Source organism: Salmo trutta, chromosome 14 (assembly GCF_901001165.1).
Source record: "Salmo trutta chromosome 14, fSalTru1.1, whole genome shotgun sequence".
NCBI classification, from domain to species: Eukaryota; Metazoa; Chordata; class Actinopteri; order Salmoniformes; family Salmonidae; genus Salmo; species Salmo trutta.
This window is the reverse complement of record NC_042970.1, coordinates 57,447,821-57,461,844: the sequence shown is the minus strand read 5'-3', so window position 1 is coordinate 57,461,844 and position 14,024 is coordinate 57,447,821. Positions and strand designations below refer to the sequence as shown.

The window sequence follows — 14,024 nt, the reverse complement described above, 5'->3', positions numbered from 1 at the left end:
CAGAAGAAAAAAACTCTGGACCACCTTTACTCCACACACACAGACGCATACAAAGCTCTCCCTCACCCTCCATTTGGCAAATCTGACCGTAATTCTATCCTCCTGATTCCTGCTTACAAGCTAAAATTAAAGCAGGAAGCACCAGCGGCTAGATCAATAAAAAAGTGGTCAGTTAAAGCAGATGCTAAGCTACAGCACTGTTTTGCTAGCACAGACTAGAATATGTTCCTGGCTTCCTCCGATGGCATTGAGGAGTACACCACATCAGTCATTGGCTTCATCAATACGTAAGTGCATCGATGACGTCGCCCCCACAGTGACCGCATGTACATACCCCAACCAGAAGCTATGGATTACAGGCAACATCCGCACTGAGCTAAAGGCTAGAGCTGCCGCTTTCAAGGAGCGGGACTCTAACCCGGAAGCTTATAAGAAATCCTGCTATGCCCTCCGACGAACCATCAAACAGCAAAGTGTCAATACAGGACTAAGATCGAATTGTACTACACCAGCTCTGATGCTCGTCGGATGTGGCAGGGCTTGAAAACCATTACATACTACAAAGAGAAGCACAGTCGAGAGCTGCCCAGTGACACAAGCCTACCAGATGAGCTAAACAACTTCTATGCTCGCTTCGAGGAAAATAATACTGAAACATGCTTGAGAGCACCAGTTGTTCCAGAAGACTATGTGATCACACTCCGCAGCCGATGTGAGTAAGACCTTTTAAACAGGTCAACATTCACAAGGCTGCAGGGCCAGACGAATTACCAGGACGTGTACTGCGAGCATGCGCTGACCAACTGGCAAGTGTCTTCACTGACATTTTCAACTTCTCCCTGTCCGAGTCTGTAATACCAACATGTTTTAAGCAGACCACCATAGTCCTTGTGCCTAAGAACACTAAGGTAACATGCCTAAATGACTACCGACCCTTAGCACTCACGTCTGTAGCCATGAAGTGCTTTTAAAGGCTGGACATGGCTCACATCAACATCATTTTCCCAGAAACCTAAATCCACTCCAATTTGCATACCGCCCCAACAGATCCACAGATGATGCAATCTCTATTGCACTCCACACTGCCCTTTCCCGCCTGGACAAAAGGAACACCTATGTGAGAATGCTTCTAAACAGCTTCTACCCCCAAGCCATAAGACTCCTGAACATCTAATCAAATGGCTACCCAGACAATTTGCATTGTCCCACCTCCCCTCTTTTACACCGCTGCTGCTCTCTGTTGTTATCATCTATGCATAGTTACTTTAATAACTCTACCTACATGTACATATAACCTCAACCTCAACTAACCGGTGCCCCCGCACATTGACTCTGTACCAGTATCCCCCTATCTATCTATCGTCTCGCTATTGTTATTTTACTGCTGCGTTTTAATTACTTGTTAATTTTATTTCTTATTCTTATACTTTTTTTTAAACTGCATTGTTTGTTAGGGGTCTCTTAAGTAAGCATTTCACTGTAAGGTCTACACTTGTTATATTCGGCGCATGTGACAAGTAAAATTTGATTTGATTTGAATTTATTATTCCAGGTTAGGCGCAATTTCGATTTTGGCCACTAGATGGAAGCAGGTTATGTGCAAAGTTTTAGACTGATCCATTGAACCATTGTATTTCTGTTCAAAATGTTGTATCAAGTCTGCCCAAATGTGCCTAATTGGATTATTGATACATTTTCAAGTTCATAACTGTGCACTCCTCAAACAATAGCATGGTATTATTTCACTGTAATAGCTACTGTAAATTGGACAGTGCAGTTAGATTAACAAGAATTTAAGCTTTCTGCCCATATCAGTTATGTCTAGAAATGTCGGGAGCCGCCATCAGTAATACCCATATACATTTATAACTGTCACTTTAGTGTTTGTTTCTTTCAATTTGTAGCCTACATTTTGCATCATTCCATTCCTTTTACCTTTCTTTCCACTGTCATGTCCGTGTAGTTGTTCCTGCTAGCATTAATGGATCATATTAGACTAACGTTGTGCAATAATTTAGGATATGTAGCCTTCATTATGGAACTCACATACTAGGCTAAACCTGGAGCCTGGCGCACGGTTCGCAACGACTGGACCATTGTCAGTTCCATGATTAGTGAGGATTAGGGTAGATTTATAGGACTATTGTTCAACCCCCTATTGTACATGTTTTTTCTGCCTTCCAATATTTCATGGATTGAACTTGAATATGACAACTTTCAGGATGAATCAAACCTTTTTATTAATGAATATATTTTGTGCGTAAAACTCTCCAAACTTTTTTTTTTTTTTATGATTCACAGATTTCCTAAATAATGGCTAAATAATCTACAAGATCATAGTATTTCAGCGCTTTAATTAAATGTATTCAATGCGTGCAAGAGAACCACGCTTGCAAAGCCTGGTACGCACCTGAATAAGGTAAGTCTGAATACCAACTACTGAGATGCGCGTAGGAAAGGCGTGCGTAGTAAAGGCATACATTTCTTAAATCTGAATCGGGCCCCAAGAACCTAGTCTGCAGGCGCCTTAACACTAAACTTAAATTATTTTTGGTTTTCATGATTTAGAGGAAATCCCTTAGTTCTGCCTCAAGGACAAGACTCATCCCAATAAACGTCAATCTACTATCACTGTTATGCCCTAGAAAGCAAGGCACTTTACCCCTAATTGCTCAAAGGTCACAGCACTGTTCTGCTCCCAGCCAGTTTGTGTGTTGTGTGTCAGGTTGTGTACTGTGATAGCAAATAATAAGAATATCTGTGCAAATGGACCAATTAAGCAAGTATTGTAATGTATTGTATTTTGCCACAGTGTGACCGTGAGAGCTTCATATTGTGGCTCTGCATGTGTGAAGTTTATGTTTGCCAGACATTAGTGCCTGCTGTTTTGTTTTTGTTTCTCTCTCAGAGAACGAGGTGGGCAAGACGGGACTGGATATCGCTTGGAGGTTAAATAACACACACCTGACTACACAGCTGACTACAGCTGGATTTCATTCTCTCACAGCTACACAGTTCTAGGACCCTGGCCCTTAAAGTAATTAACTAAACCAATTCACTTGTCATTCATAGCCAGCAGCACCTCCTTGTCAATATATATTTTTGCTCCTGAGTCTGTGGACACCAAACTAAGCAGATTTATTTTGTAATGATAAATAGATTTCCATAGCGTAGACAAAAAATGAGTGGGGTTGGGTTAAATGCGGAAGACACATTTCAGTTGAATGCATTCAGTTGTGCAACTGACTAGGTATCCTCCTTTCCCTATATAGTATGATATATGATGATTGACACACTGCAATTCTCCTGTTGTGTGTTGTGTACCAGATCAACCAGTCCCAGTTCAACATGCACGTGCACGTGGACTACAGCTGCATCAGGATGATCTGTACGAGAGTGATGATGACAAGGTCAGCAACATTATGTTACATCTCAATCATGTTCATTAGGCACCAAATGGAAGAAAACAGATTAAACAGGGAGGAACTATTTGGACTTGTCCAATAAGAAACACTTTTTTTTCTTGTTACAAAACATTTAAAAATGTTTTCTGTTGCATGCCCTAATAATCAACACAACCCAGTAATTCACAACTCTATGGTGTCTGGTGCGATCCTGATTGTGAGGTGTTAGTTGATCAGAAATAGATTGTTTGTAGCAGTCTATTATGACTGTTTGTTATCACTGCTGAGTTTAGAGTGTGTTTGTTTGTGACTCTCTTAGACGGGTCCAGTGAAGAAGGACGGATCTGGCCCTTCAGTCTGTACCAGACCCACACCAGCTCCTCCAGCCTGGACCGAGGACTAGCAGGAGGAGGAGATGGACTCTTCAGTGTGGGTCGCAGGCTGGCCCTGGTCCGTGATCAGAAGCGTGAGGTATACGCCATTCCCAGCTCTCACACATGCAGCCCGGACAGCTCCCTGTCATCTTCACCCTCCTCACCTGCTCCCCCTTTCCCTCCCAGAGTCAAAGGTGAGTCACACTCAGTCTTCTCTCCTTCAACCCAGACTGTAGTTTTCTAGGATTTAGGAACTGACTGTCTATACCATTGAGATGCATAAAAAGAAAATAGATCTAGACCTGGGATGGGCAATAATTAAATAAATCGGGATTTTTAAATGCAACGGAGGTCAGCACAAAAACATATTTTGGACCGATTAGTTTGCCGGACGGAAAAAGGGTTGTTATTATAGGTCCATCTGGTTTTAGAAGTTCAATTGTAGCCCAGAAAATATAAATATATCAAGCCACCACGGGCCACATTTATTCAGCTCACAGGCCTTACTTGCCCACCCGTGATCTAGACAGTACACCATTGTGCTTAGTTGACAGACACTCCTTACACAGGACAAGGCAATATTATTGGACAGTCACAAGGGCATAGAGAAATGGGACACTCTTTTATGTGAATGACTGGGTTAAGTCCTTTTAGCTCCTAGTGCAACAAAGGGCTTCAACAATGCCTCTCCATAAAACTGTCTTGTGCAGTTTTCTTAACTTATATCCAGATGGTCTCTGTCTTTTACGGATGGCCAATGTTAAACCATGTTATATATTATAAAGCTGTAACTTGTGTTTTCCAGGTCCAAATGTCCCTCCCCCTCCTACCCAGTCAGCCCACCGGAGGGCTGGTGTGATTTCATCCTCCCCACCACCAGTAGCAGCAGCAAGAAGAGGACCCCCCCCCCCCCCCCCCCCGCCGCCTCTGGTTATCCACCACAAGCGCACCTACTTAGAGCCCACCCATAGATGCCCTACAGCCACCATTTCTCCCGACAGAGCCACGGAGGTATGTCACATCACAGCAGCAGCTTCCATCTTGTGTAAACAGTATGCCCACTTCTGAATGATAGAAACGGTTTATTTGTACATGATAATAGGTTAAAAAAAACTGCACTCACTGGAAATAGTCTTGAAATATTTTGTTAATTTTAGGCAGCAACATGTCCATTGACCTCAGTTTGTTTTGTATCTCTGGGGCAGGGACCTGTGGGGACTGAACGGTAGTCTCTGACTTAGTGTTGACTGTGATCTGTTAATCGTCTGTGCAGATTATGGTGTCTTCCCTGTGGCTCAGTTAGTAGAGCATGGTGTTTGCAACGCCAGCATGGTGTTGCAAATTCAAGAGGCTATGGTGGTCCAGAGTCATCCTTTCAGAAGTATGTGTGAGTAGGCCAACTTCATTTAGGTATTTCTTCTATGACAAATTTATTTTGGTATACTGTGGTAACACTGACCTCGTTTGGTTAAAGGATTAACTACCTGAAATTGGTTTTGAAGGGAGTTTTCAATGAAAAGTACATTAATTATGGGTATTGCAATACAGACCCAGCAGTGATGTTTCAATCACCAGATCTGATATGTAGTACTATCACCAGATAAATCCATTTATTCTGTCATAACACTGGGCCAACTCTATATTGGCCTAGATTCAATCCGGATCACGGAAGTTCTGCACTATAGTGCAATTGACATTTAAAGGAAATGTTCTCATGTTCGTGGAGACTGCATTCACGTTAAACACTGCATATGTCAGCTCAATCAGAAATTACCTTTCAATTTCAATCGCGTTATAACGCGGATCTTCCGCGGTCCGGATTGAATCTAGCCCATTGTCTTGCCCCGTCTATTTCAGCACAGGGTCTCCAAAATACTATGTCACTGCCCTCAACTCCCTATCTGAACTGCCAGAGAGAGGTAAACTATTCTATCTATATTTTACAAATGTAATCAATTTTACTCAGTTGTATCACACGTAAAAGCACACCTCTTTCTTGAAGTGGAAAAACCACATATAGTATGCTCTCCATAGTATGCTCTCTAGATGCTGTAGAATTCAACCACATTTACTTCACAGGCATAATGTCTTTATTGCTCTCTCTCCCCTTTGTGTCACCCAGAATTCCGCGCAGATGGAGCGAGCAACTCGTCCCACTTTGTCTATCAGATGCCTCAGCCCATCAGCAGAAGCCCTCCCCTCATCTCCTCACACCTTCATTCTGGAGTCCAATGGGGCCTTCTCCCACTATGGCAACCCCCTGCACCCTCTGCCCAGGAGAGCACCGGTGAGAGTTGGCAGAGGGGCACATTTCCTCAGAAAATGCCTACTCCCTTATGTTATTTTCTGTTCACAGTAATTTTCCACCTCAAAGTAGTGTATTTTCATAATCTATAGTTTGATATGTTTGGTAGTTCAATTTAGTAGAGGCCAAGGCATAGCAGGCTATATTTCAGTTTTAGTACTACTGTATATACACTACATGACCAAAAGTATGTGGACAACATGCTCGTCGAACATCTCATTCCAAAATCATGGGCATTAATATTGAATTGGTCCCCCCTTTGCTGCTATAACAGCTTCCACTCTTCTGTGAAGGCTTTCCCACTAGATGTTGGAACATTGCTGCGGGGACTTGCTTCCATTCAGCCACAAGAACATTAGTGAGGTCGGGCACTGATGGTGGGCGATTAGGCCTGGCTCACAGTCAGCGTTCCAATTCATCCCAAAGGTGTTCGATGGGGTTTAGGTCAGGGCTGTTTTCCAGTCAAGTTTTTCCACACCAATCTTGACAAACCATCCTGTATGGACCTTGCTTTGTGCATGGGGGATTGTCATGCTGAAACAGGAAAGGGCCTTCCCCAAATTGTTGCCACAAAGTTGCAAGCACAGAATCGCCTAGAATGTCATTGTATGCTGTAGCGTTAAGATTTCCCTTCACTGGAACTAAGGGGCCTAGCCCGAGCCATGAAAAACAGACCCAGACCATTATTCCTCCACCAAACTTTTACAGTTGGCACTATGCATTGAGGCAGGTAGCGTTCTCCTGGCATCAGCCAAACCCAGATTTGTCTGTCAGACTGCCAGATGGTGGAGCGTGATTCATCACTCCAGAGAACGCATTTCCACTGCTCCAGAGTCCAATGACGGCGAGCTTTACACCACTCCAGCCGACGCTTGGCATTACGTATGGTGATTTTAGGCTTGTGCACGGCTGCTCGGCCATGGAAACCCATTTCATGAAGCTCCCGACGAACAGTTCTTCTGCTGACGTTGCTTCCACAGGCAGTTTGGAACTTGGTAGTGAGTGTTGCAACCGAGGACAGACGATGTTTACGCACTATGCGCTTCAGCACTTGGCGGTCCCGTTCTCTGAGCTTGTGTGGCCTACCACTTCTCGGCTGAGCCATTGTTGCTCCTAGAGTGTTTCCACTTCACAATAACAGCACTTACAGTTGACCAGGGAAGCTCTAGCAGGGCAGAAATGTGACAAACTAACTTGTTAGAAAGGTGGCATCCTATTGACAGTGCCACGTTGAAAGTCACTGAGCTCTTCAGTAAGGCCATTCTACTGCCAATGTTTGTCTATGAAGATTGCATGGTGTGTGTGCTCAATTTTATACACCTGTCAGCAACGGGTGTGGCTGAAATAGCCAAAAGCACAAATTTGAAGGGGTGTCCACATACTTTTGCATATATAGTGTAGTTGTTTCTACATCCAAAGGCCGGGCATTTTTATCTGTGTTTTTTGGACAGGCTACCCTTGGATACTTCAAGTTAACAATAGAGCCATCTGCTGGGACAAAAAAGGCTCCTTTTATAGGTGGCAAACAGTTGGAAACTCCAAGTCTTAGTTACCACAGCAGGATTGGTTCACCTTATCCTCAGAGATCTTTAGTTAATCTGATGACTGCAAAATATGTATTTTGACATTTTCCCTGACTCATTACTGTTGGGCATACACCTATTTTTCTTCAATGATATGGGGGTTTTCCTCCTCTGAGCAAATATGTTATTTTGTTTAAGCACAAATTTGGTTTAGTCACCTTTAGGGATGATGTAATGTTTTTCTTTCCTTACTGGTGTTATGTTTTTCACTCAATTGTGCTGTGGTGTTTCTCTCTCCAGCCCAAGCAAAAGTGAGGTGGGTCCAAGCCATCTACGACTGTGTGGCTGACCACCATGATGAGCTCACCTTCAACAAGGGTGAGATATTGGTTGTGCTGGAGGAGGACAATGCTGATTGGTGTTAAGGTATCTCTGTTATAGGTAGAAGTTGTCCTCAGACACAGATCTAGCATCAGATTACCCTCCACAAATCCGTTCGGTGGTGTGCCTTCTTCACTGTGTTCGTTTCAAAGTCTTTGGGCAACAGCTAAATTGATAAAATAGTGAATAAAAGGTGCTACAATTAACTCAGCTGCTTGCTATTGGCACTGACTTTAACCATTGGAGGGGTAAACTATTAGTGATCAGTGTTTATGAAGGGACTTCTTACTTGCATTCACTCATACATTCTGTGTTGTACAGGCTGGTCAGTCATGCATAGCTACAGGATTGGGTCTGCTCTTCTGTTTCTGTTTAAATAATCAAATGAAATTGTATTGGCCACATGTGGGAAAAACAACAGGTGTAGGCTTTACAGTGAAATGCTTACTTACGAGCCCATTCCCAACAATGCAGAGTTAAAAAGTAAGTCAAATATTTGCTAAATAAAAAAGGAAATAGTAACACAAAAACAAGACCAAGCCTATATACAAGGTGTACCAGTCCGAATAAATGTGCAGGGGTACGAGGTAGTTTAGGTAATACAGTATGTACATGTGGGTAGGGGTAAAAGTGACTAGGCAATCAGGATATATCATAAACAGAGTAGCAGCAGCATATGTGAAGAGTGTCTGTGTGAGTGTATGTGAGCCAGTGGAGGTTCCTCAGAGGGGGAAGGGGAGGACGATCCTACTCAATGAATTTCATAAAAATAAAAATTGTGAAACATTAAAAAAGTGATTATTTTTTAGATAAAACTATAGTAAATATATTCAGGTGACCAAATAACTGAGTAAAACACACTGTTTTGCAATGAAGGTCTACAGTAGCCTCAACAGCACTCTCTGGTGTAGCACCATCTCACACCCTTCCATAGACTTATCGTAATTATGACAACTTCCGGAGGACGTCCTTCAACCTATCAGAGCTTTTGCTGCATGAAAAGACATGTCCAACGAATCAGAGGATCAGATAATGAATCTAGTACTGAAAGCATAGCTAACACTGCAGTGCATAAAATGTGGTGAGTAGTTGACTCAGAGGGAGAAAGACAATAGTTGAACAGTTAACAAATATATTTTTTCAAAAATTAAGGAGAAGAGAGAGAGTGTTGTATTTTTTTCCACTTTCACTTTGACTTACTTAGCTAGCTAATGCAGCTAGCTAATTTAACCTACTCATACATCTGGCTCAAACAAAGAAGAATGCTGGCTAAGGCTATCCAGCACTGGAACTCTTCCAGGTCAAGGTAAGCTTTAGGTTTTATTAATTCGTTGTGTAACTACTAATCTACTTGCTGTACACTATATGGTGCCATTATAGCAAGTTTACTAGCGTGTTAGTTCTAGTAGCTATGTTGACTATGACATTGGCTAATATGGTGACAACAATGTAGGGGTAGCGGTTATGGTAGCTGAAGGTTTGGGTTGGAAAGTATTTTTCGCCTAGTGACAGACAGCTGTTGTGTTGTGCACTGAAGACAACAAGCGAAGGGAAAAGGTGAGAGGAGGAGAGCACATAGATGAGAGAAGAAATTATACAACGAGCAAAGTGATGATGCTGTTTGTGTGGCTGCTATGAAAGTGAACTGTGTGTGCGGGTGATCAGGGGTGTATTCATTCCGCTGATTCTTTTAAAACGTTTTTTAAATGGAAGCAAAAGGAATGAACAGGGATAAACCTACCTGAATTTGTCAAATAGAAACACTTGTTTGCAACTGTTTGGACTAATGGTTACACCCTAGATACAGGCAAGCATGTGCAAGGCATTTTTGAATGTGTCACTGTCAGTTACCTTGATTACACCAATTTGTCACTCGACCTGTTAAACTTTTATTCGTAGGCTAGGTTGTAGCAACCTCATGATGGATATAGGGAAATTTTGAGTATCATGTAGTATCCTAAACCTATCAATGACAGTCATCCAATATGCTTGGGACAGCAGGTAGCCTAGTGGTTAGAGCATCCCAGAGCTGATCCCAGAGCTGACAAGGTAAAAGTCTGTCGTTCTGCCCCTGAACAAGGTAGTTAACCCACTGTTCCCCGGTAGGCTGTCATTGTAAATAAGAATTTGTTCTTAACTGACTTGCCTAGTTAATTAAAGGTTACATTTAAAATAAAAAAATATGCTGTAATAGAAATAAGGCCATGCTCATACATTTTTTTTTTAAATGGTCCTCCCTAATCTTAAACAGCACTGACCGCTACTGGTGTGAGTGTATGTAGGAGTGCCAGTGTGTGTATTGAGTCAGTGCAAAACAGTTTAATGCTGCTGTCAGAACTCGGGCTAGGCAAAAGCTAACGTCTGTGCTCGCATACACCCTTAAATGACATGCACTTGAAAAACGAACAATTACTGTTTGTCCCTTGAGACGGTGTAGTAACAACATAGGCAGTAACACTTCCTCAAAATAGTCAGAATTAATCAATGATAAATCAAGAAATCTGTAATTCATTTTGACGTTTTTGCCAAAGAAGTCTTAGTCACGCAGTTTTACAACTAACTAAAGGTTTGGTCCAGTATTTCTCAAGTGAAAAAATGTGCATGAAAACTAGTTGTCTCATTGAATGACAACAAACACATAATTGAAGAATCCCGTCCATAGTTCCCACTCCTACTAGGAGTAGTATTGTTAACCAATCACCGGTGAAGAGGCTTAAGACTTTGGCTACTTGCCTCAAGAAAAAACACCTGCTGAAACCCAAAACGAACCAAAACGTTTGCCATAATATATGTGCGAACTGTTTTGACTACGAAGCAAGCATAAGCTTTTATGGATCCATAACTAAATAAACATCAGCATTTTGAAAGAGTATTTTTATCATTATTTTATTAACCAAAGCATAAAGATGCTGATAAAGAAATACAGTACTGTACAGTATATGCTTTTACATTTGGATAATAAAGCATTTAAAGCATTTTGAAGATATAAGCCACCTGCATTTGTTTATTAGGCTACTGTTCAGTCTGACAAGTAAACATAGCCTACAATACATACTGTAGTAAACATGGGAAAATGCCTAATTCCTTACATAAGGGAGAGCAGGCCATGTCCAGACTTTCTCAGTGACCTCAAGTACTCATTAACTCTGTCTTTAATGCTTTTTCGGGTTGCATCAGTCACGGACAGAAACTTCTGAGACACAGTATTAATGATGAAATGTCAGGGTGAACCGACGACCTAACGAACCCGCCACGTATGTTCACTCTGCTTGTCGGAGCTGGAGTTCCAGAGCTCACAGGTGTGCCTGGCATGGATTGTGACTCCATCTCGTTCCTCACCCTTTTCAATGTGTCATTCTCCACCTGACTCTCCACCAATGCTGCCTGACTCTACACAAATGCTGCTCATCTCAACAAGGTTTTACCTGTGGTCGTGGAGTTGGGTGGAAGTGCGACTAAAATGTAGTTTAAATAAACATCTGCATTTGAATGTCTTTTTTCTCGTTATTTTATTAACGAAAGCATAAAGATGTTGATGAAGAAATACTGTACTGCTGCATCGAATATATTGCAAGTTGAGGGATTTTCGCTACAGTAGCCGGGCTATAAAAAGTCTATTGTCCTGCTAATAGGAAACATTTGCATGATGGGCTACACGTACTACATTGCTACAGTACACTTGTGAAAAACAAGTGTTTGAAAACCTGTTTTCAAAATGCCTCCAGTTGTCCATCACTATTGTAAATAAAAACAGAGCATCTTGTTTACATCTTGTTTACATTCTTTATTGTAACCACAATGTCACAAATAATTTGTATCTACCTTTCCAATTACTTTTACAGTTTGGGATTTACCAATGTGCACTTTTCATTATTAGTTACATTGTTTTAGTTAGAATGTGCAGACTTTTTTTCTTTAAATGATTGTTTTATGTAGGATGCAAAATGTTTGACCAGTTGCAATTGTAAGGAGGCCTAATAAAAAAAAATCCTACTTCTATTAGGCTGTTAAGCCTCATAGCCTACCTCAGCCAGTTAGGTTATTTTATATTGGTCTAGGATCCGAAGAAATAGACTCCAAGTAAGCCCTCTTGTTGTTTGTAAAGTCAAATCACGGCCTACCTCGGCCAAACCCGGATGACGCTGGGACAATTGTGCACTCCCAATCACAGTCGGACGTAATACAGCCTGTATTCGAACCAGGGACTGTAGTAACATATACATATACATACATCTACCTACACACATCTACCACATCTACCTACACACGGGTTAATGTTCTGAAAAAACATTAACCTACACACATCTACCACATCTACCTACACACGGGTTAATGTTCTGAAAAAAAATATATATTTTTTTTTTCTTTTCTTTTTTTTTCTTTCTTTTTCAGAACATTAACCCGTGTGTAGGTAGATGTGGAAAGGTAGATACAAATGGGGGGGAGGGGGTTCACACCTAGCTCAAGTTGGGGAGGGGGGAGGGTGGGGTTTCACACCTAGGTTAAATAGTCTAATGTTCAGCTAATAGCCCATCCTGGATAAGTTGTTAGCAGAATTCACAGCCTGCTATGCTTGTGAAAAACAAATAATAATACTTTTTACTTTCCACTTAAGGATTCCAATTGCTAAAGTTTATTTTTTTTGCCACAATCGGCCCCAACCCCAATTAATACATTTGGGCACAGTCGATAGCGTACCGGACTTTGGGCTAGAATGTTGAAGGTTTGAAACCTGCTCCCTGCTTGTTTCATTACATTATTATGCCGGTCTCAGAGCAGATAGCCTGGATTGTTACTCCCATCTCGTTCCCCGCCCTCTTCCACGCATCATTCTCCGCCTGAGTGGCTCGCTTGTGGGCGTGCTGGCAGTATATTGCAGCACCTTCGGTTGTACATCAAGAATTCAGCATAGCAAGTTTGTAGGAAGGTCTGGTTATTCACAGGCTTTAAACCGCTCTGGTGACAAACTTTGCTGCCCTGTATTCAATCGTCCACATGGCTGGGAGAACCTCCTCAGATTAATGCAGATGAAGGGAGTTAGATATGCATAGGAAGTGTAGTGTACAGTTTTTTTCTGTATATATGAATTATAAATCAGCCTTTTCTTAAATCATGTTTCTAATCTATTGCATAGTTACAATGTGTAATCATTGATGTCCCAGGAGCAGGAGTGGTAAACACTGTTGAAGTGTATAATTGTAATTCATACATGCAGACACAGCATCATTCAAATAATAGAGTTTGATACACCTGGTATTGGATATAACTGAAAAAATACTTGCTAAATAGCGATTTTCGTAAATTAACTTCATGACAAAAAAAGATGCACAATCGTTTGTCTCTACATTAATTAACATATTCCTCTCAATTGAAAATGTTTTGCTTGACTCGTTATGACTTTATAATTACTTTTTTTATTTTTTTATTTTTTTATTTCACCTTTATTTAACCAGGTAGGCAAGTTGAGAACAAGTTCTCATTTACAATAGCAACTTACATTTGCTTCCACCGTAATGATTTGTCAGACATCTTTGCTGAAGAAAGTCACCAGCGACAGGTGGCATAATGTCAAATTCGTCATTGGAACCACTCGATATGATTGGTCATATAAAAACCTTGCGACCCAAATGCATAATGAGTGCTATAACTCCCCCCTGCGGTGGTCTGGAGCAATGAAGCTGTGACGCTGGGTACCTCTAAGTCCCGCGTTGTACACTCGCAAGTTTTAAAGGGGGAACCACTGTATGTGTAAGGGGTGCGTAATCGGTGGCAGGGAAGTCAGACACGGGAGAGCAGAACTTGGTAATAGCCGGAGCAGTTTAATAGCAAAACCCACGGCATAAAAATAACAAGACATTTGGGTACAAAAACCCGTCGCGCACCAATCAACACGTGCACAAGCACTTACAATAAACAATCCCACACAAAGACATGGGGGGAACAGAGGGTTAAATACACAACAAATGATTGAGGGAATTGAAACCAGGTGTGAGGAAAAACAAGACAAAACACATGGAAAATGAAAAGTGGATTGATG

General features: G+C 41.6%; 1 protein-coding gene and 1 long non-coding RNA gene across 2 annotated transcripts; both read left to right on the top strand.

Annotated features, from left to right (window-relative positions):
• The first annotated feature begins 3,322 nt into the window (after positions 1-3,322).
• On the top strand, positions 3,323-4,052 carry LOC115207118 (uncharacterized). Its single transcript, XR_003880919.1, has 2 exons — positions 3,323-3,410; positions 3,724-4,052. It is a non-coding gene; the product is annotated as an uncharacterized LOC115207118 (long non-coding RNA).
• Positions 4,053-5,123: 1,071 nt separating this feature from the next.
• LOC115207117 (arf-GAP with SH3 domain, ANK repeat and PH domain-containing protein 2-like) lies at positions 5,124-8,404 on the top strand. The gene is made up of 4 exons (XM_029774111.1): positions 5,124-5,159; positions 5,636-5,697; positions 5,901-6,065; positions 7,907-8,404. The coding sequence occupies exons 3-4, from the start codon at positions 5,948-5,950 to the stop codon at positions 8,029-8,031; spliced, it is 243 nt and encodes an 80-aa protein (XP_029629971.1). The 5' UTR covers positions 5,124-5,159; positions 5,636-5,697; positions 5,901-5,947; the 3' UTR covers positions 8,032-8,404.
• Positions 8,405-14,024: the final 5,620 nt, after the last annotated feature.

Bases quoted from the DNA above. Each gene is read 5' to 3' on its own strand.
- LOC115207117 (XM_029774111.1), top strand. From the start codon at position 5,948: ATGCCTCAGCCCATCAGCAGAAGCCCTCCCCTCATCTCCTCACACCTT. The intron at 6,066-7,906 runs GTGAGAGTTGGC...TTCTCTCTCCAG, and splicing joins CTCTGCCCAGGAGAGCACCG to CCCAAGCAAAAGTGAGGTGG.